This window comes from Indicator indicator, chromosome 13 (genome assembly GCF_027791375.1).
Source record: "Indicator indicator isolate 239-I01 chromosome 13, UM_Iind_1.1, whole genome shotgun sequence".
NCBI lineage: Eukaryota > Metazoa > Chordata > Aves > Piciformes > Indicatoridae > Indicator > Indicator indicator.
In genome coordinates, this window is record NC_072022.1 from 20,847,845 (window position 1) to 20,871,280 (window position 23,436).

Here is a 23,436-nt window from a genome sequence, read left to right on the forward strand (position 1 = left end):
CCACACATTCTCCTATCCCCACCAATGTCACCCGGCCAGCTGTCACCATTGGGTGTGAACTCTTCTTCTCACCTGATGTCAGAAATGATCTGTGGAGTCCCAGACTATTTCTCCTCTCTGGTTTCTCCCCCGGAACACAGTAGCAGAATAAGGTGGAACATGAGCCAGAAATGTCCCTCTTGTCCCACCTCCCAGTTTGCCTGTCCTTGTTAGGGTGATCATCATATAAACTAATTTACAAGGAAACCAGCTCAACTTTGCCCACATGGAAGCTATTCCTTCACCAAGATGCTCGACCTTGCTTAAAGCTCTTTGTGGCAAGGACTGCAGAGATGCTTAAAAAGGATACCTGTGCTGAATCCTTGCAAGATGGCTTTTCCAGCACTTTACCAGCACCAAGAGGGACACTCTGGGTTCATCTGCTAAGCATGGTGCAGGGCTAGGAAAGAAAAATTACCAAGCCAAGGCAAGAATGCTCAGGAAGAAACATAGGTGTGTCAACTTGCTTACCAACATGTGTCAGGTGAGGTGCCTGGCAGGAGTGACTCACAGTGGATTACCACTGTTTACTTACTCCTATTGCTAAGGTTGGAAAAGGAGAATCATTTAGTAGGAGCCAGCAGTTGGGGCATTTGGTCGTTCCAGGGAGAAAGCTTCTTTTTCTAAATGCTTCTATCTGTGAAGGGACTCTAGTACCTGAGCAGAAACCTGGGAGTTGGATTCAAAGGGCTAAATTTTAATTCAAAACAAAATTTATTCATAAATCAGTAGTCATCAAAGACAATTGAAACTGTGCATATAACCCTGTCCTGGGTGGACCCTGGCTGGATGTCAGTTGCCCACCAAAGTCACTCTTATCGCTCCCCTTCTCAGCTGGTCAGGGGAGAGAAAATATAATGAAAGACTTGTGGATTTGAGCTAAGGTCAGGGACATCTCTCAGCAATTACTGCCACTGGAAAAAAAAAAGATCTGACTTGGGGAAATTAGTTTAATTTATTACCAGAATAATGAGAAATAAAACCTAGATCTTAAAACACCTTCCTCCCACCTCTCCCTTCTTGCTGAGTTTAACTTAATTCCTCAGTCCTCTACCTCACCCCCTGAGTGGCACAGGGGAATGGGGGTTGTGGCCAGGTCATCACATGTTGTCTCTGTGCTTCCTCCTTAGTGGGAGGACTCCTCACACTATTACCTTGCTCCGGCCTGTCCCTCCCATGGGCTGCTGTTCTTTATGAACTACTCCAGCACAGATTCTTTCCATGGGTTATAGTCATTCAGGAACAGACTCTTCAGGGTGGGTCTCCCGTGGGGTTAAAGTCATGTCAGAAAACCTGTTCCAGCATTGTGCAGATTTTGCCCCCCCCTTTGTTAAATATGTTACCATAGAGGGACTTCCACAATCACTGATGGGCTTGGCCATTGGCAAGTCTGACTTGAAGGCAGCTGGCATTGGCCCTATCAGGCACAGGGGAAGCTTTTAGCAGCTTCTCAAAGAAGCCACCTCTGTAACATTCCACTTCCAAAACTCGGCCATGCAAACCTGATACAGCCACGTGTATGAAAGTGTATGGAGAGCTCAAGATGCAAATCACTGTGGAAAGCAAAAGCATTGCAGGAGAGATGAGCATGGTGTAGAACTATCAGTAAGAAGTCAGAACCTCTGGACATGAAAATAGAAATGTGTGGAACATATAAGACTGAGATTTGAGTAATCAGGAAATTAATTATTTCTTGGTATTTTTGAGTCTGATCCTGGTAGTATGAGCAGGCTTTCCCTTTTTCTTACACTATTTCAAAACGTAAAGCTGTATTTAAAGCTGCATCTGCTTGAGCAGGTGTCACTGATTTAGGCAGCAGATTGCATTGGCACAAGGTCCTTCCACTATGACAGATGACTTGGTACATTGATGATTATTGCATCTTCAATTTAAATTGGTGCTTTTCTCTCACCCCTAATACTGTTTGTGACTGTTAATGTCTCCGTTCTCCTTGCCCAGTCCAATTAGGTTTCTGTGCGCCGGGAACAAATTGTAGTGCTTGATCATACTTTGCTGTTACTTCTAGTTTGTAGACTTTACCCCCTGCTATCTTCCCTCCAAGGTAACATATCAAACAATTCTATTTGTGTGAGGAAAACACTGTGCTGGTTTTGAAACAGTGCCATTAATACTCTTGAGTTGCAACGGAGCTTTTTGTATTGCATAATTCTTAAGGCAGTAAGGTGTTGCATGGCATAGCTCTGCTTCCACATCTGATTCATCAGGGTGACACCACTGAAGGTCTGTAGAGGAAGACAGCAGTAATATCAAGTTCTAGCAACTCTATGCAAAAGAAAATGCTTTCACTGTACCAGGAGTGTATAGGCATGGTTCAGTGGGTTTGAGAGCAGGGAGGCAAGAGCCAGGAACTCTTGAGATTTATTTTTGGTGCTGTCTTTGATTCACTGAGGTCAAGTCCACCTGGGTAGATGAGAAGCTCCCAGCCAGTCAGACACAGCAAGCCCAGCTTGGTTACGTCTGGGTGGGTGCACAGCTGCAAGGCTTCTGTGCAGAGTCAGTGAGCCCAGAACCTAGCAGAGGAATGCCCCTCTACCTGTATCCACCCATACAGCCTAGGGAGCTTCCAAGAGACCTCTCTGTCTCCTTGGGGCCAAGAAGGCCAATGGCATCCTGGGGTGTATTAGAAGGTGGGAGGTTAATAGGTCCTGAGAGGTTCTCCTCCCCTTCTACTCTACCCTGGTGAGGCTACATCTGGAATATTGTGTCTAGTTCTGGGCCCCTCAGTTCAAGAAGGACACTTCCCCTATGAGGAAAGGCTGAGTGAGCTAGGTCTCTTTAGCTTGGAGAGGAGTCTGAGGGGTGACCTCATTCATGTTTATAAATGTGTGAAGTGTGAGTGTTGGGAGTGATGTCCAATGATAGGACAAGGGGCAGTGGGTGCAAGCTGGAGCATAGGAGGTTTCATGTGAACAATATGGAACAACTTTTTCACCATGAGGGTAACAGAACCTTGCAATGGGCTGTCCAGAGAGGTTGTGGAGTCTCCTTCTCTGGGGCCATTCAAAACCTGCTTGGATGTGTTCCTGTGTGATCCCAGGTGATCCTGCTCTGGAGAAGGCTTGGACTAGATGATATTTCGAGGTCCCTTCCAACACCTAGCACATCTGTGGTTCTGAAACTGTCTTTGTTATCACTGAAATCAGTGATATTTGTTTGCTATGGACTTCAGTGAGAGCATCTGGAATGTGGTCAAAGGCAAATAGAGGCTAAGTCAATCCACCACCTTCTAATTTGGATACAACAGACTTTAAGTACTTCTCCCTGCCTGACCTGGGATATCAGCATGACAAACTTGCCCCTTTTTAATTAATCCCTGTATTATTGAAAGCCATTGCTATTTTCAGAGTGTTTTGGAAATGCAAACCTTGGCTAAGTGGTGAACATTGTTAGCAAATACCAGTCTCTGACAGTATTAGCAAAATTTACATCTCGAATGGCTTTTCCCCTTTGTTCTCAAACCATCTATTGTCCTCCATTGAAGATAACAGTTTTGAAATTAGATTGTGTTACAGTCTGCAATCTCCTTGCTTTGTGCAAAAAGTGAGGAAAAAAACCCCTCGATTTCAGATGTATTTACCTTTACAGGAGTAAAAAGCAAGTTTGGTACTTCCAGTGTATTTTGACATAGAGTTATGCCCATGTAGTAATTCATGCGTTAGGATGGAAAGTGTGACTCAAAGCAGATTTTTATTTTTTCTTACCTTACTTAAATTATCTTTTTCTTGCAGAAAGAGGACCTCCAAATATATGAAAAGTACTGTCAGAACAAGCCAAGGTCAGAAGCTCTCTGGAGACAGTGTGGAGACAGCATCTTTTTTCAGGTGGAATTTAATTGCAGACTAGCAGTTGAAGATCATCCAAGCTTGTTTTCCTTCTGTGCCTCCTCTTTCTTTAGAAAGCTTAGAGCAATACGCAGATTTTTCTGCATGCTTCTTATGCTGATGGCAGGCACCCAGTATGCGTTGAGGTGCTCTCTACAAGAGTCTAGTAGGTAGAGTTCTTGGAGAGGAGCCAAACCAAAGGAGTGCTGTCTTCATTGCAACTTCATAAGCAGGGCATGCCAGATTTCAACAGGACATTGAACCTGAACATTAGCTTTTATTTAGTAACCTGGAAACTCCTATGCAGATGGAACAAATTTCTCTCTCAATTAATTCACAGACATATAACCTTCCAATTACCAAATGATAAGGATCTTGGTGTATTGCTTCTGTTTCAAGAAACAATTGTATTTTTCTTCCCTGCTATCCCTTACAGGAATGTCAGCGTAAATTGGATCATAAGCTCTCATTAGATGCATATCTCTTAAAGCCAGTCCAGAGAATCACCAAGTACCAGCTGCTGTTAAAGGTAGGTTCTCTATCAAAGTGCAATGAATTGGAATGCATAGCTTGTTTTATTTACAAAATTGCAGATCAGCCTATTTTTGATGGACCACCTGGTACAGAAATCCTCTCTCACTTCTTCAACAAAAACTTTGTAATGCAAAGTTGTCAAATGGTAGCAGTCAAGGAAAGAACTTCTATTTAAGATAAAATACTGCTATTGTTTAGCAACAGCACTTGTATACTAAGAAATAGCAATATATTATTATATATATACTCCTACATATGTGCAAAGTAAAATATTTTGTATAGTAAGTATTTTATTTATTGTTTTATTTATATTTAAACAGAAATGGAATTTGGCTTTATTGGATCCCTAGGAGGTCCTCGTTTGAAAACAGGAACTGATGCTTTAAATCTTGTCTCTGATACTTGTCCCTGTTGACTATAACTCTTTCAGCTCTCTGAACCTGATATTTTCCCATGGTTGTGACTCAAATCTTTCAGAGGGAGCCACTCCCTTTTGGTGCTCCCATTTGAAAGACCCAGCTAGAAGCAAATTGTCTGTCACTTTTCCATGGGATGAATATGTGAACTTTCCTCTTGATTTGGTTGGGACTGTAAGAGGTCCATGCTTGAATTCTGGTCTGAACTGGGCCACAGGAAATGTTCAAACCAATGACTTTTTTTGAAGATGGTGGCTTCATTTTCTGTCCTCATCTTCTCAGTTCCTAAAAGCACTATTTTCTGACTTTTCTTATGGAGGGTAATGAAGGTGAATTACATGATTTTCTCAAGCCTCTGGACTTCATGAAATGTTTTGTACTGTCATGAAATTTAGCATGAAATTTGCAACAAAGATTTTAGTCTGCAATTTTATTTGCTGATAGCTAACATGGCATTGGTCTAGTTGTGTTAATTTAAGCCAGATGAGGATCTGGCTGGCCATTCACTTGTGCAGTATTTCTGTGACCTGTTTATTGACTTTATACAGAACTGATGAATCCAAATGTTGATCCAAAAACAAGGATGCAACTTCATTGATTCCAGTGGATTTACATCAATGTAAAATCCAGGAGTAAACCTGACTCTATTTCTTGAAACTATTCTGTGACAAGGAAGAAAATATCAAGGTCTTCAGAACAGCAAAATTAAAACAGATTCTACTTTTAATTTGAAATATGTCTGTAAATAAAAGCAAGATTAGATCAAGGAGTAAAATTCTCAGGCAAAACAGGTTGCAGCCATTGGAGCTGAAGCTGGTCAGACCAGTTTTGTACTTAGCAGCAACACACTGGCATGGACATTTACTTTGTCAGGGATTATGAGATCTGGGAAGCACTCTTTTCCTGGCAGCAGGAGCATTTAAAAATGTAGGAAAATGGGAGTCAATGAAAAACATGAAACAAAGAAGTGACTAAGAACTTCTGTGCCTTGAGTGACTGGCAGAATAATTTGAAATTCTGGGTCACAATCATTGGGACCCTCCTGTTTCATCTTAGTTTTGCTAATATTATAAAGCACCACACCCACTATAGAGAAAGTAGGGATCCATCCTCATCCTAGAACTTATGCAACAGCTGCTATAGGAATGTGTCCTGCTTTTACTTTCTAAACTCTGGTCACCTAAGCACTTGAGGAGAGACTGCTGCTGTTTGGAGTTCGCTACGAACTACCTTTTTGCGCCCTGATTTACAGGAAGACAAGTGCCTCAGCTTTTGGATCAAATGATTTCCAAACTTGAAATGTGACTGAAAATGATATCCCTGAATGAAAACCAGGGCAATGATCATCCCTGCCGAAGGGGTCTGATTCTTACTGTAATAAAGACTGCTAATATTAGTGAAGTTTGGATTAATTTCTAGGGGTATTGTTGGAGCACGTTCTGTTGACATTGTAGTCAGCACAGGAAACAAAACTAAACTCACTTACTTATTACAACAATTCATTTCTTACTTTCTTCATTTCTGCATTTCTGAAGTGAAAATTACATCCAGCCAAACATTCTTTCATTCTAGTGGTAGATATATAGGGATGGGCTGTGTCAATATCGATGAATAAAATGTTGTTATAAGGACATAGTCTGCAAAAATATGTTGTTAACTTGAGAAAGTAGAGTTACTTAGAAGACTGAGCTAGAAAGGTAATTCACTGAAAAGCATTAGTTCTGTTATAATTCAAAACAAGGTTACAACCGTTATTTACAGGAGAAGAATTAACTCCTGAGCTATGGCTAGAACTTTTCAAGTAGGAGACACCTATAGAAATAAGAAAAATAGTCTTTGTAAGGAGCTGCATTGGGCTATGCAAGTAGTTGGCCTTAAACAGGATCTCTGTAGGAGAAGTGATTACAGAAACTGAGCCCTCAGAAGGTTTTGTTTATTTCTTTGCTTTGGGCACACCCTGCTTAACTTCTCCAGAACTTTGTCTTTTGTTCCTTGTGCAAGATTTGGAGGGTAGCATACCTTCTCTTATTTTAAGCACAATATAATGTTTGATGAATTTTTGCTTGCATTGTTCTTCAAAGTTACTACATCTCAAAAACAGTTTCCAGATCTGCAAATGTAGATTGTAGTCAAGAGGTAGAGAATAAGAGGTAGTAATCATCTGGCCTATTTAACCCTCCCAAAAAAAATTGTGGTTAAAAAAACTTTCTTATACATTAAAGAAGTCTCATTTAAGGAAGAGACATGTGAGGTGATTTGACCACAAGTCTACACAGGAAGTGACTTCTTTCCCCATGTAGAAATTCTTTATCTAACAAGAAATTTGTAAGATCTGATGAGTGGAATATCAAATATGCCAAATTCAGACTAGACATTAATTTATGTATTTTAAAGTGCAAAGGGAAATGGTGAATTCTCCAATACCTTAATCACTGAATTAAGTTTCTTTGCTAGCAAATGTGGAGGGGAAAAAAAAAAGACAAAATTCTCTGGCCTGCAGGAAGGTCATTGTATGTAGGTCAGAATTTTCCTATCTCATCTTAAATGATAACCTAAATCTTGAAAATGTCCAAAAGATCAGAATGTGTATCCTCAATGACAATCTTGGTGAATTCTTGCTAGGTTTTGGGGTTTGGTTTTGGTTTGGTTTATTTCCCCAGTTTACTACTTTGTCTATGCAGCACAAAAGTTTGGAGAGGTGTCTTATGATGGCCTCTGGTATAAGAAATTTTCATATTTTTTATTTTATTTTTGTTTTTTTTAGGAAATGCTGAAGTGCAGCAAGAATTCAGAGGGTACTGCTGAACTGGAAGAAGCTCTGGCCACAGTGCTTGATATTATCAAATCAGTAAATGACTCCATGCACCAGATAGCAATCACAGGATATGAGGTATTGTTTGCTGTGCTTTTACTCTGATCTTAACCCGTCAATTCTACACCCATGGCTGGTATATTTTGCAGTAGTTTGTGCCACATTCTTGAAGGAGGCTACTCAGTGGAGTGTTGTGGTGATCCAAAATACATGTCAACATAAGTCACATGGAGGTGGGGGTGTGAATGTGGGGAGGAAGTGGGACAAATGCAATTCTTCTAAGTAATCACACCCAAAACTCATTTGTAGGTGAGAGGTAGCAATTGTAACAGACATAACTAAAACAATCTGCTGAAACTTCATGACCGACATGCAACTCAAGTGTTTCCAAATATTTTGCACTTAGGCCGGAAAATTTGGCTCCATTTAAAGTGTAGAATCCATCCCAATGACTGGGAATTAACAACCAGGAACAGGTTGCCCAGGGAGGTGGTAAAAGTCCCATCTGTGGAAACATTCATAGCCTGATCCAGTTAAAGATATCCCCACTCAGTGCAGGAGCATTGGGCTCAGTGACCTTTAAAGGACCTTTCCAACCCCAAGCATTCTGTGGTTCTGTGAATCACAGTACAAATCAAAGACCACACTTTTAAGACCTAATGTTGCCTATGTACACAAAGTCCTTAAATGAGAAGTGGAAGCAATTGACATGTAAAGGAGAAACATGCCTGGTGAAATGAGGCCTGAGGGTCATTGTGGTTGCCCATTTTCAAATAGCTGCATGGTGAAAATGTCAAGGAAAAAAAACAATGTACTGAGAAGCTGGGTTCAGAGAATTATTAGTTAAGAGTAACAGGGGTTAGTCTGGACAAAAGAAAAACTGTTTTGTGCAGAATGTGACTTCCTGAGGGAAGTGCTGGGGTCTATACTGACTGCTTGTCATGGAACCACTGCTGCACGCAGTCGGAGATGCCCCTGTGGACTGTGCATTACATTTGAGAGAACACCACCAGTTCTTGTCCTGCAGGACCTGTGCTGGGTTGCATGTGAAGCAGTGGCCACCTGGTTACAGCAGTAAATACATAGACTAGCTGTAGTGCCTGCAGGTCAGAGAAGCATCCCACAGGTCCTACGCATGACTTAGGTCTCCCAAGCCTGACAAATTCAAGCATATCTCTTACTGCAGCCTTCTGCACAGCTGTGAGCTAGGGAGAGCCATGAGGATGATTAGGGGACTTCCCCTATGAAGAGAGACTGAGAGACCTGGGGTTGTTTAGTCTTGAGAAGACTGAGAGGGGATGTCATCAATGCCTATAAATATCTGAGGGGTGGGTGTCAAGTGAAGGAGGCCAATCTCTTTCAGTGGTGCACAGTAATAAGACAAGGAACAATGGATAGAAACTTGAACATAGGTGGTTTCACCTCAATATGAGGAGAAACTTCTTTACAGTGAGGGTGATGGAGCACTGGAACAGGCTGCCCAGGGAGGTTGTGGAGTCTTCTTCTCTGGACACATTCAAAATCCATCTGGATGCATTCCTGTGCAGACTACCCTAAGTGATCCAGCTTTGCCAGGGGGATTGGACATGATCTCTGGAGGTCCTTTCCAACCTCTACTGTATTGTGATACTGTGATCTTGCACTGAATGCCTTTGCACCAGGAGATGGGTTTAGATTAGGAATATAGCATGAAGTTTTTATACTTCGTTTAGATTAGCAGAATGTTTTCATGTGATTTCCATCTAGTTTTCAGTTTTTCCAAGACTTTTCAGTGTGGGAGAAGCCTACTATATGCAGATTTTTGGTCTGAACAGGAATAGTTCACTGACATTTCTTAAAAGATTTTTTAGTAATATCTTTTCTGACAGAGCAGAAATTACAGATGTAATTTTGAATCTTCACTGAACAAATCTTAATTTCAATAACACAAATTGAAAGACTGTCTGTTGTTCTGAGAAGGAATAATTATATTTGAGATAATGATCAAATCCTCCATTTTAAATACATTTCCTTGAGGACAAAACATTGCTGTCCACTAGCACAAGTTACCAAAAACTGTGTCCTCCTCTCTGTTTGCTGCTCATGCTGAAGAGAGGGTCCAGGCCTTGTGGACTAATATTTGAAGTATTTTGTGCAGCTGCTGCAGAATGCACATCCCTGCATCCTCTTTTTCTCTGCAGTGAAAATGTCAGCTTCCCACTTCACTTGCTATAATCCCAACCCTAGATCCAACAATGAAGAGATGGACCTGTCTCAAGAGTTGAACAGAGCTTCTGGATCTCAGCGCTGTATCAAGCAGTTCCCTGAGTGACAGGAGCCTTTCAGCATAGCCAGAACTATGTAGAAAATGTTTGTTTGTTTTTTAATTTAGTTTTACATATCATCAATGTACTTTCCACAGGCTTGCCACTCACACCTGCATGCACATGTAAATACATACAGTCCTGTATGCACAAATTAAAAAAAAAATCTCTGTATAGTAGAGATGAGAGACTGTTACAGAAATTACTGAGGTTTTTTAGACTGCTTTAGAGAGTCTAATACCCTGCTATAGAGTGGGAAAGTCAAACCTTGGTTTTGCAGTTGGATGTAGGGTAGAGGATGGGTTGTGAGAGTAGATTGCAATCTGTAGTTTAAGAAATCAGACATTCCCACTTGCAGACAACATCTTTGCCTTATAATTAACAGACCAGACAGCTGTGTTTAAGTACTTTAACAATGCACTGAGCTTGTTCCCTCAACTTATTATACAAAGCACTCCTAGAAAAAACCTGCTGGTAGAATAAGTGTTTAACATCATTTGTTGAGGCCCATTACCATACAGATGTTGCCATGTCATCTATCCACACATTGCTACACTCCTGAACTCTGCTGTAAATGTTTGTGTCAAATATTTATGTCAGTGGAAGTATTTACCCTGCGGTCCTCAGATAAGGGCTTTAACTTAGAATGCTCTGGTTCCCATTTAGTTTCACTCTCCCTCAGATAGCTTTATGGCTTCTTGGTGCATTTACTCCCTCTTGCTGAGGCTGAGGCAGCATTGCACAGTCTGTAGATGGTAAACCGGGAAAGTATTGAAGACACTTTTAAAAACTGTGCTGCAATGGGAAGGAATTACACACCAACATATCTCTAGGCACCAATCCGTGTCTTGAGATATCTGAGCTTCTTTCAAGGTTTTGCTCAGGGGTAGAAGCTAGTAGCAGAGTAGAAACTGAATCTTTCAGAGTCAAGGCCTTTGCTTGCATATCTGATCTGTACTGACTTTCACACTGCTTTAAAGTCAGGAGTCTTCAAATACAGTTCTTGTCAGAAGATGCTTCCTCTAAGGTCCCCCTCTAAGGGGGAACAGCTTGGATGTGTCAGATCTGAAGAGATCCTGAGACAGACTGTAGATGATAACTGTGAATGGGGAGACAAACTGGAAATTATGGACATGGGAAACAACAGATTAATGGTTATATGAAGAAACCACACAGGTTTAGCAAGGAGACCTTGCAGATGGGATTCCAGCTGCAACACATCCACTCTCCAACACAAGGGATGCCTAGGCTTCTGCCTGGAAGGTTAAACATCCCTGGGGAAAGAACTGTGCCTGGGATTACCTTATTTTGAAAGTGATGTAGGCTCCCTCATCTCCTTGCTTGCTAGGGGGATGTCAGTGAGCTTGGAAAGCTGTTGATGCAAGGTTCCTTCAATGTATGGACTGACCACAAGAAGGGGCACAACAAGGTGAAGGACTTGGCTAGATTCAAACCAATGCAGAGACACCTCTTCCTCTACACAAAGATGCTGCTTTTCTGCAAGAAACGGGAGGAGAACACTGATGGCCATGAGAAGACAGCTTCTTACAGCTTTAAAAATTCCTTAAAGGTAATAACTGTGGTAAATGGTGAGGGAGAGAAGTAATTCTGATGTTCTTAAAAAATGGGGGGTGGGGGGTGTCTTTGCATGTGGAGACTTGAAGAAGGTATACATCTGGAGCTATCTTGCACTCAAGTAAATGAAAGCTTCTGATTAGTTTTGATCTGGATACAGACCCAGTCACATGTCCTGCAACTTCAGATGTCACCCTTGGTTTTGCAACCTAATACACACAGACAGCTTGTGTCTTCTTGCCCAAAGTCTCATAAAGGGAAGCAAGACTGAATGGTCATTATTCTGTCTACAAGCATCCTCCAAGTTCAGTTCTATTGCAAGTGTTACTGTTGACATCACCAGCTCAGCAGATATGTTCTGCAACAATAACAGCTGCAAATGAATCAGAATGAGTGCAGAAGAAGTGCCCTTTTATTTGCAAGAGTGACATTTCCAGACATGAGTCAGGACATTTTCTGATAAAATGACATTCACAAGTAGGCCAAATTTTCCCTTTAAGCACATTGGTGTGACACTTGTGACTTGAGACAATTAACATGGGTCATTGAGTGTAACACTGCAAACTTTATACAGGGTAACCAGAAAGGAATTATAATAGACCCCAGTTCAAGGAGTAAGTGAACCAATTAATTTAAACATTTGAGGTTTCTTTCTGTGGAGATGACAGCAGAAATTATGATGTAATCCAACTTGTTTAAGTCAGCAATCTAATTGTCATTCAAATCTAATACTGAGGCAAATCAGAACAAGGGGGAGGAATAAATACAGGAAAAAGATGGGAAGCTGGACTTCAAATTGGTGGTTAAAAATCTATCACTTAAGAAATCTAGAATTATTTTCTTCAATTCCTTGTTTGTCTTGCCTAGTTAGGCACTCAGCTCCTTGCACATCTTTTTTTTTTTTTTGGGTATTTTTTCTTTTTTTTGGTCTTTTTCTTTTTTTTTCCCTTTTTTTCTTTTATTTTCCTTTTTTTCTTTTCCTTTTTTTTTTTTCCTGACACTGTATAAAATTTTTGTGTTGTCTAGATTTGCAGATGAGTTGTTAAGTCTCAAAGCCATGTTCTATCCCTTGTCCCTCTCCCACCTCAACAGGCCAGTGGTGACAAGTTGAAAATACCATCTTCTTCAAGAGCCAGGATAGGATTGAAAACTGACCCACAGTTCAAGTGAAAAAAGCCCAAAGAGGATAAAGTCATGGTCAGGCATTAGCTTGTGTTACTTTTGAGCACTTAATTGGTTTTTTCCCCCCCCTATTTTTTCTGTAACAATCAAAAAGATGAATGATTAATTAGCTGCTGAGAAATAACGTGTTCTGAATGTTACTTTCAATTACTACCTAAGGTGCAGGAGTCAATGCGGTCTCTTTAAAATGCTTCTAAGAGGATGAAGTGTTTTAAGGCTATTGACGTTTTCCAGATTCCAGCTGCTTCTTTTCTGTTTTGAAACAGATGAGCACTGTGGGCATTACAGAAAATGTAAAAGGGGATAACAAGAAGTTTGAGATCTGGTATAATGGCAGAGAAGAGGTCTATATCATTCAGGTAACAACTTCCTTTCAATTAGATTGTTTTAAAGAAAGTTTTCTGTTTCATGACTCCCACTGTCCTGTACACTCAAGAAACAACAGACACTGGAAACTTCATTTTTGTGTTAGCTCTAAATTACCAATTTATCATTGTGAAAATGGTCATGATTTTGGGTCAAAGAGGAAACAAAGCAGTGGAAAATTATTTGGAACAGTGGAGAGAAAAGCAAGGACAAGACCTTAGATTCGTGGTAACTTGTCCGTCTTGAGGAGTGTCCTCTGTTTTGCTCAAAGCTGGCCATGTTGTTCCATTGCTTGGGAAAATTGAGAGCAATTGTGGGGCAGAATAGCCAAGTGATTGACAGCTTGCTTTAACTAGGCCTTTGATTTTTCCTTTTGTTTTGCCAGGCATCTTCTGTTGAGCTGAAAAACACCTGGATTTCAGAGATTCGCAAAGTCCTGACAGGACAACTGGAAGCATGCAGAGGTAAGACACATAAAACCAAGATCTGGTAATGCTGCCTGCCTTCTGTAGCTCTGTGTGGCAACATGGAACTGGGGTGAGTTGCAGTACTGTCCAGTATCACCACTGAAACCATCCTGAACAGATCTTCTATGCAACAATCTCATAAGTACCTAAAATCATTACATTCTTTTTACGTAGGTTGTTGAACTCAAGACAGGCAAAATTCAGGTAGGTTATTCCAGATAGTAACAGAACATAGTGATAAAAGCTCTCTGAGATAATATTCTACTTATCAACAAGAAGGTATATAGTCCTAAAAGACATTTTTCAAGCTCTCCTAGGACACCCCCCTCATAGTTGCATCCAATACCAACTTTTCCTGGGCCCTGGCATTGCTTCTCACCTCGATCTGTCATTTTCTGCTTCTTTCACATACAGACCTCTCTTTAAAGCAATGCCAACAGTGCCTTTGCACCCCCATCCTTCAGATTCCTAAGTACATTTTTTCCTAGATGGAAACCTGTGTCTGTGCTTTAACTTTAGAGGCCATATTTATTTTGTCTGTTTCACAAAGACAATGGCTTCTTACGGCCTCCTTAATTGGAGGGAAACAACTATGCTCATTAGCATCAGCAATTTAATCCAACCCATAACATTATACTTCTTTTAGAATGCTTACTACCCAGGTCTCGTGTTACTACTTTTATCTTTATACTTTCTTCTTTTTATTCTGAATTTCACTGTGGTGAAATTCTGCAGGAATTCACTGCGGTCAGTTCAGGAACTGCTGAGCTAAAAACCTCAAGATTCTTATCAGTGCAGATTCAGGGACTCTTTGACATGGGTTGTAATATTTACTTCTAGAGTAAATATGCTTTACTTAGGCTATGACTGCAGAGAAGAGTAGCTTATGGGAAAGTGTATGTGTTTAATAGGATAGAGAGCTAATCTTCCATGTGTGTTTCTAGGTAAAGAAAATTAAGCTTGTATGTCACCCAGATGGGCATTTGTGAAATCTTTGAAGCGTGCAAGTTCTATATGCTGGAATTAACTATGCACTGTCCAGAGAAAATTATGCAGGAATCAAGACTTAAAGTTTTTGAAAACATTTATATTTGGGTATTCCTTATTGTTTAGTCTTCAGATCATTGGATCCTAGAACAGGTTTCAAGAGACCTCAAGAGATTATACTTTAATGTCCTGCTCAAAGTAGAGTCAATTATTGGTCAAACCAGGTTACTCAAGGCTTTATCCAGTCTGGTCTTGAGAACATCAAAGGATTATTTTCATCCTACTCTGTGAGCAAAGACAAATTTCCCTGCATTGTTGATCCAGCAGAACACAGAGAGCAGAAAGTATCTTACATGGTATTATAACTCTTCCTCTTGCCCTTTCCCAAGTGACCTCGTGAATCAAAGCCCTTATTACAATACTGATGGCAGGAAGCAAATGCTCTGTCCCGTAGTTTTGAATAGTTGTTTCTATTTCCAGTGACTCATGAAAGGAGAAATCTTAATTCATGCTTAATCCAAGACTGGACATTTCTCATTTCTCCAACTGTGTGTTGTAATGAGAGGAGGAAGAGGGTTATATTTGCTAGTTTGGGCTGTTGTTAGGAGTTGCATAGGGGGTTACAATGTTGGAAGGAACCATCTGAGGTGAACAAGTGAGTAAAGAGCAAAGAAAAAGATATGTGCCAAAGATATGCGATAAATAATTTAATATATGGGTCAATGGTGTCTAAAGACTAGGTCTATGTACACTCCCTATGGTATACTGCAGTGAGCATGGAATGCTAACAAGGCTTTGGGTAATTCCATGAGCCATCAATCCCAATGAGCATAACTGTTTCTTGCACGCAAAGGAATTATGGATGCAGCTTGAGCGATTTGTGTAAGACTGAATCAGCTGCCAAAACCAGGACTTCTGACTCTCCACCCAGAGTGCTCCTTTCTCCCAGCACTCCCACCCACGAAGGCCTTTACGTTTATTCTTTCAGCGATGCCCCTATTCCTTGGTCTGTTCTCCTTTCATTGACAGGAGCTTCATCTTCCAGAGTGAAACAGTCCCAGTATCTCAGCAATCTGAGAGTTTGAAAGCTGTTCCTTCCATTGCTTTCTCACTTCTCAGCGCCTGACACTCAGGTTGTCAACATCTTCATTATCGTCTTTCTCCATTTACTGGACATCAACACAAATTAGTCTGTTGCTACCTTGCAGCTATGCAAAAGCAGTGAACAAATGGCATTTGAATAACATTTTATTATTGCTGCTTGTCCAGGATGCTGAGCAAAAGCATTCTTCAGAAGGACAGAGATGTAATCTACTAGATGGCTATGTGTGCAGCTGGACCGATGCACGTGTTACTAAACGCGAGAAAAACTGAGAGCCACAAAATTCTTGTTCTGGGAAAAATGCCAATGTGTTCTCTAGACCCGTGTGGTGCAGGGATCTAGGAAGAGGTACAGAGGAAAGAGAAAGTGGTAAGGGAAGAAATCTCTTCTGCACTGAAAAAAAAAGTATGGATAGGGAAGCTGTTTAGGAGAGAGAAGTTTTCAGACTTTAAGACCACCACGTGCCTTTCTCTTGAAGTACAGTTATTCCATTTGGATTGCAGGGGCAGTCAAAATCTCTCTTATCTTCTTCTATTTCTTTCTCTCTCCTATGTCCTCTGCAAACAAAGAAGCAACTTACATGATCAGGACAATTTCTTGTCATTTTTTTCTTTAACAGAAGCAAGTCAACTGCACCAAAGAATCACTGAGAGTGTATACCATGCACCAATGGAGTCCTCCAATGCAAGCAGGTAACCACAGCTATCGTGGCATATCAGGGACATGTTTTGTCTTGCCTTTATGCTTTTGCAGTAGATAAATTCTTAATTTTGTGTGTTTAACTTCCTGAGTATGAACTTACTCAATTGTCTTCAAGTATTTTAAAGACATGTAAGTGCAGATAAAGGTTCTGCTCATGGGGAAACTACAATCACAATGCAGGATTCATTTCGAAGATGATCATTTGGTTTTGCAAAAGAACTATATGGTCTGGATTAACTCAAGTTTAGACAAAATGTATGGGAACATTTCCCAGTTAAATGGAGCTGTCAGCAAATTTTGTAATGACTCAGTTGCTGGGCAAGATCACTTTAAGTTGGCGTGAGGTATCAGTATAAAACTTCAGCCATGTCAACGGAACCAAGAGACCCAAGGTAACACAGCCAGCCTTTGAGAGTTGTACAGCTTGGTGCTAAAAGTTTTAGACAGCTGCAGTGCTGTTTTCTCTAGGCTTTATTACATTTGCTTTGTTTGAGGTTTAAGCTGAAAAAGTTTAAGGGTAAAATTCTTTCAGCAAAACACCTTGGGGATAGGAGAGAATTGTTCCAGAAAATTATGAAATGCAGTCACAAAAAATGTTTTAAATCAGTCCAGATATATGTTCCTCTTACAAGGCTTTTAAAGTGAGGATTTTTCAGAACAGAACTTGTAGATAAAATGCATCAACAGGAAATTAATTAACTTGAGAAGGAAAGGCCATGTGTTTAGTTATTTGCCCAAGACTGAATTAAATCAAAGGAAAAATGAAGTGCTAGTTGTCAGGTTAGGTGCTTCTGCTTCAAATGCTGGGTTATTACAGGAACAGGGAGAACAGGGTGAGTCTTTATGAAAGAACAGGGCTCTGTTTTTCGTGAATGAAACAAAGTTCAGAGTGTCCTATTGGCTGTTGTAAGCAGAGGCCACCTTTATCCTCTGTAATATGTGTCTCAGAGAGAAGCAAGTACAGGAGAATTGCAGCACAAGGTGGATTTGCACTAGCTGATAAGAAAGAGTGAATCCAGGACTCCTCTGACTGTGGAGCACCTTCTGCAGCCTGCTTTGGCATGCTGGGTGGAGGCAAGGAGGGGAAGGAAGAAGCTAGACTTTGGGATAGCCACTCATGTGGGCAGGGTCTGTGTTGTTACTGGTCTGGCTAAGTGGTTGTGAAAGGCACTGGAAGTAAACCGGTGACAGACAGTAAAGAGCAAGCAGGATCATCAGTGCTCCACCAGCAGTTGGTGACTAATTATTGAGAATGTATCAAATAGACACCTTCTCCTGGTTTGTCTTTGTGCAGCACTGACTCTACTGCTTATTGAGAATGGTCAAATCTGTACAGTGACACTGGGGAAAACTGTTTGCAGGATGTTCTCCCCTCCCCATATCTGTTCAGTGACAGAGACTACTCCCTTCACTTGTTTATGTGCCACTGCAACACTTAGGGCTGCAATTCTGTGAGATAAGGCAGGGCTGGGCTGACTTCAGGTTGGATCTGAGGTATCAGCAAAAGGGACACTTAGAGCCAGTACACTTAATACAGGTGGTTATTGAATGTCCTTAAGTCCTGTTCAGTTCCTCAAAGTTTCTCTGTAAATTGTTCTCTCTGTAATTTTTTCCTCAAAATTTCAGGGTTTAAACCTAAAATGAGATGCCCTGTGCTATCTATTGCCACTCAAGGAATGGCTGCTGCATTTCAGTGACAACGCAATGATCCCCTTTATTGTTTTCTAATCTATTCAAATATATGAAACTTAAACAGACTATTGTTCTGACTGCTTTATTGGGAGTGACTACTTCAGTCAAACATGCATGTAAAAGTATCATGAGCACACAGAAATACACAAACTTGGAGTTTTACTGCAGACACTTCTTCAGAGAAGCTTGTATGTTTTCTTGATGTCTTTCTCACAGCTGTAAATCTTTAATTCTGTCAGCTGTATGTTTCAGTTATCTCAAACTAGCTGAGAAGGAACAGAAAAAAATAAGGAAATGTGAGTGTGCTTTGGATTTGTTCCCATATTTATTCTGAGCCCCATTTTGTACTTGACATCAGGCTGCAAAATCACATTTTGATTTAGTACAGGAGGTAACAGAGACCTCTCTTAAGGTTCCATCTAAATCAGGTCAGAGGTTCAAACACGAAGCAGAGAGTCCCAGGCTTCCTAGTTGATAAAAAAGGTATTCACAGATCTCTAGTATTCCAAATGTTTTTAAGTTTCAGTAATATCTTGGACCTTCCCTTAGAGCAAGACAAACCCTGTGAATGTTTAGTGTAAGAGTTCATATGTTAACTGTGAAGAGCAATGTAATTTGCTGATACATGTTAATAAAGAGCATTTTTTGTTAGGAAAGACGATTTCAAGTGGGTAGATACAATGAAATGTGTAGAGCAGTCTGCCAAAGATAACAGTCAAACACCCAAACTAAACCACCAGACATTTGCAAAACAATGAAGATAAGAACCATGGGAAAGCCTTGCAGTTCTGAATGCTCTACAGACCTGGTGCAGGGAGGTTGTTCCCATTACAGGCACAAGGCCAGTACCTGTGCAAAATCTGGCAAGATGGATCCCCATATCTGTGGTTCAGCTGTAGACAGGAATATCCCACTTGGATTCATGTTTTCAAAGAACAGGAGAAACAGAAGTTGGAGGATGCTGGAGCCAGGAGAGTCTGTATGTTCCTCTACACATGATATGACCTCCCTTTGACCATCCAGTATCTCTTTCTTTCCCAGCGTCATATATACTTATGTTGCAAAGGAAAACAGGGATCCTTTTTTCTAACCTGTTTCCCACTCTTTTCAAATCTGTTGGACCCATAAAAAGAACTAGTGCAGACAACCAGCTTATTCCACCATTTTTCCCTTCTGTCACTAAACACATCTCTTACTGTCTGGTGTGGAAAGGGCTAGAATGACTTTCTCCACCATAGCTGCCTGCACAGATGCAGACATCTACAGCACACAGAATTTTCAAATCTGCCATTCCTTAGGTTACCACATCTGAGGGTAAAAAAAAAAATGGTTAGTGCTCTGTGCTCCATAAGGTACGAAACAGGAGTGTAAATATTTTTGTATTTCTTTTGTCCAAAGGTATAGCAGGAAGTCATCAAATATATATGAAAACAAGTCTGAGACGTCAAACGTGGAAGCATCTAACAATAAAAACAGGAATTCCAGTCCCAGCGCCAGACAAAAGAGAGGTAGGAGTTCTGAGATGGAGTGATTGCTTCCAAAGGGTAATATTTTTATTTTTTCACACTCACTCCTGGAGTTTGGTGAGGATACTTTAAGTGTGTGTTGTTTAAACCTAACATCAAAAAAACAGTGCTGCTGAGCTCTGTGACTGTACTGTGAAACTTTCTGAACACCAAAATTTGTTGCTAGTTCAGGGTTTGTTTTTTTTTTAAGTCTGAGTTTTCATGTATTACAGTGCTCTTTATACAACTTGTGTTGTTTTAAATATAGAATTTGGGGGGCAATAGTGTGTCTGGTTTTCTTTTTTTAACCTTCTATATCCTGGGTAAGTTGGTTTCTAGACATATTTAATTTTAAGATTGTCTATGGACGCTGGTAACTCATTTCCTTTTTTCTGTCAAAGAGATTTCTTTGCCTCCTCTGTGTGTAGCTTTCCCTCTACTATGTGTTAAACAAACACATGTGGTCACAAAGTCTCTCCATTATTTCAGGGCAAAAATACAATAGATATATTTTGTACAATGTAGGTTAAAATAAACACTAAAAAGAAATCCGGTTCTCATCTGGCAGTAGCAGGAACAGAAAATCTTTCAACAGCAGTTTCTCTTTCAGGTAAGTATTTTGAAATGCTAGAACAAAGACTTTTCTAAGAATATAAAAAAGAAAATTGTCAGGTCTTTGGAGATTAATGTCCCATTCAGAATTCAGGCTTAAAGTAATGGCAGGCTCCTTTATAAATAGAGATGGTTTAAAAAAAAAAAAAAAGGAGGAGGAATACTTTTTTTATTTGGAGAACAGGCTGCTTACCAAAAGATGTTTTTTCACTGCAACAAATTTTCATTCTGGGAAGAAAGTTATGGGTTCTTCATTAAAATATCCCATTTAAAAAACCTCTTTCCGTTATTTTTTTTTCCAAGTTAGAGTAATAATAATAATAACAACAACAGTAACAACAACAATAGTAATAATTAATCATAGTTTTAAAAACATAATTTGAAAAGCAGTCTCTCAATTGACATTTATAAATCCTCTTTTAAAAAGATTTCCTGGAAAATGCTTGATGTTTTTCAGCTGGTCCAGCTTATGCAAAAGTATGGGAAGTGGGATCCCAATATGCTGATTTTAATTCTTCCGTCTTTGCTTTCCCCTTACCGGTGCCTCTGCGCTCTGTCACTTCTGCTAGCACAGCCCAGAGCCTCCTCATCCTCAGGCTTGTGGCTGCACCCGCGGAGCTGCAAATCACGGTCTCAGAGCCAGCACAAGAGCTGTCCGACTTTAGATGTCTCACCGAAACTTTATTTAACTCGTGTTCTTGTGCGACACCTCTAGCCGGGACTCTGCAGGGGCTGAGCTCGCCTTGGAAATGTAGTTAGGTGCTGCTTGGCTGCGGAGAAAGGGTGCTGCATTCCCCTGGGCAGAGCAGTGCCAGCCTGCAGGACTTGCAGCAGGGGCTGGTGCTGTGCCAAACCTGGGGCTTTTGTGCCACCTACTGTCTGCAAGTGCTCCTGGGAGCCGTGTGGTTCATCTGAACACAGATCATTTAAAACACGGTTTTCTTGCTGTAGTACAGAGGGAGAGGGCACCATTGGTAAGCTGTTTCAGTTTCCTTATTCTCACAGATGAGTGCCTGTTGATCGAGTTATCTACAGGCAAACCTGTGTTTTGTGTGGACCTGACTGGTAGATTCACTGGCTTGAAGCTATATGAGAGCAAAGTCCCCAGGAACCTCTAAAGACCACCCCAGTCCAACTGCCCTGCTCAGCTGCAGGAGCAAGTTGCTCAAGGCTGTGTTCAGCTGAGTTCATCTCCAAGGATAGTGACTCCACAACTGTCTTGGTGTTGCTGACCCGGATTTTAACCACCTTCAGAGTAAAAAAGGGTTTTTTTCCATATTTTTTAAATGGCATTTCCCCTATTTCAATTTTCACCCATTGCCTTTATCAACCTGTGACTGGGATCCATCAAGAAGCTTCTGACGCTGTCTTCTCTACTTGATAAGATCACCCTGGGCCTTTTCTTCTCCAGGGTGACCAGTCCCAGCTCTTTGACTCTCTTCTCATGTCACATATTGTGATCCTTTAATCATCTTTGTGGCCTTTCACTGGATTCACTCGAGCGTGTCCATGTTTCTTGTACTGGGGAGCCCAGGACACAGCACTCCAGATGTGTCTCACTTGTGCTGAGTAGAGGGGAAGCATCACCTCTCTGAACTCCTAGTAATGCTCTGCATAATGCAGCCCAGGATGCTGCTGGCCTTCTTTGCCAGAAGTACACATTGCAGTACACTCATGTTTAGCCTGCTCTCATCAGGACCTTGTCTTTATTATGTTTGGAAATGGTTTCCAGGGTTATTTGGTATACCTGCAAAATGACAGAAAACATTTGATGTAACTCAGGTGGAGACAACACATCTTAGAGACCAGTGTCTATTGACTGGCTGGTGCTGAGAAGCTGTGGGGGGTGTCCCTCAGAGAAGTGATTATAATTGCATACCTGAAGAGCTAGCATATAAACCCACCCACCACACACATGCACTGCTGTGCTTGCTGCATGACTCTCTGGTAATGAAATATTGTGGATTTCCTAGCTCTGTGCAAACAAAGTAGATACATTCTGTGTGCCAGTTTCTGGATTCTTCATAAGCTACAATATCATTACAAAGAATGCCTCACAGTGAGGCAGCCCTGGCAAAATGGATCTTAGGCTAGCACAAGTAGTCTGAAAGCCAACTGCTTCCCAGTACACAACTGAAACCATTGCTTGGTACCTGTTCCTCACATGGTGGACAGCAGAAGATGCACCTGCCTGGCCCAAAGCTGGTGTCAAACTGTCAGATAGAAGGAGCTGAAGCACACCAAGATAATACTTCTGTATTGTTTAAATCTGTTCATCTTGCCCTCACCTATGCATGCAAGCACCTTGGATCCTGGATTATCTTGGCTGCAAATCAGGAAGTGATGGGATGAGCTTTCCGTTGGAAGCACAGCTTGTCTGCCTGTTGCTTGTCTGTCAGTGTGGATTCACTGTCTCTTCATGTTCCCTTTGTACTTCTGGTCTTTGTTTGTCCCTCTAATGATTGTCACTTGGCAGTGTATGAAACAGAGGATGATAAAGCTTTTGGTTAAATCCTAAAGCACAGAACCAGGCTCCTTTGCCATAAACCCTCTGTGTGTTACTGGCCCACACAAAGACAGACATAGATGCAGAATTTGGCAGAGGATCTGAGGGTTTGATCTAGGTTCACCTGTTTCCTGCAATGTAGGTAATTGAGTATCTTTCAAACCCAGTCTCAGGACCTAGTTTCATCTGTGACTAATCTATCTGAAGGCAAATGTCAGGCAGCATGGCTGGCTTATTCATGTAGGAGCCTGGCATGTAAGCTCTGCTGGCATGGTGCTCCTTACACCCCCAGCAAATCATGAGATCAAATGCATGACTATATGCCAGCTTTGGAGGCTGTTAGAAAGACTTCATCAGGTAAGGCTGTGTCAGCCACAGTGCTGAGGGATGGTGGCAGGCTTTTCAGCGCTAGCACTGGAGAGCAGAGGAGGTACTGCTCACAACACTTGCTTTCTGTACACGTCCTGCACTGCAAGGCTGCTTCTCTTATTTCTCCCTACAACCTTGCTGTTCAAACCACAGTGATGTGTAGTAAAAGGCACTAGATCTTTTTTAAAGAGCTTGCTGCTAAACTGTATTTTCCTTTGAGAGCTACACCCCTTCACATGTTTTTCTTTGTTTTTGTTTTGTTGTTGTTCTCCATTAAAACCCAGTGAGCCAAACTCAACCCAGGGGCTCTATTTGGCTCAGCTGGTTTAATCACCCTGACCTCATGTCACCTTTCTGATTGATTAGCTCTTGCTCAGGCTTGAACTGAATCAAAATTTATTTATTTATTTTTAGTTGTCATCCAG

At 41.0% G+C, this 23,436-nt stretch overlaps 1 protein-coding gene across 1 annotated transcript in view; it reads left to right on the top strand.

Moving 5' to 3' along the window:
* MCF2L2 (MCF.2 cell line derived transforming sequence-like 2) overlaps window positions 1-23,436 on the top strand; it is a 140,042-nt gene that overhangs the window by 103,549 nt on the left and 13,057 nt on the right. The window contains exons 19-26 of the mRNA XM_054385750.1: window positions 3,789-3,881; window positions 4,318-4,410; window positions 7,596-7,721; window positions 11,295-11,516; window positions 12,970-13,062; window positions 13,455-13,533; window positions 16,245-16,317; window positions 19,418-19,527. Of these exons, the coding sequence (XP_054241725.1) occupies window positions 3,789-3,881; window positions 4,318-4,410; window positions 7,596-7,721; window positions 11,295-11,516; window positions 12,970-13,062; window positions 13,455-13,533; window positions 16,245-16,317; window positions 19,418-19,527 (889 nt within the window). The remainder of the gene's footprint in view (window positions 1-3,788; window positions 3,882-4,317; window positions 4,411-7,595; window positions 7,722-11,294; window positions 11,517-12,969; window positions 13,063-13,454; window positions 13,534-16,244; window positions 16,318-19,417; window positions 19,528-23,436) is intronic.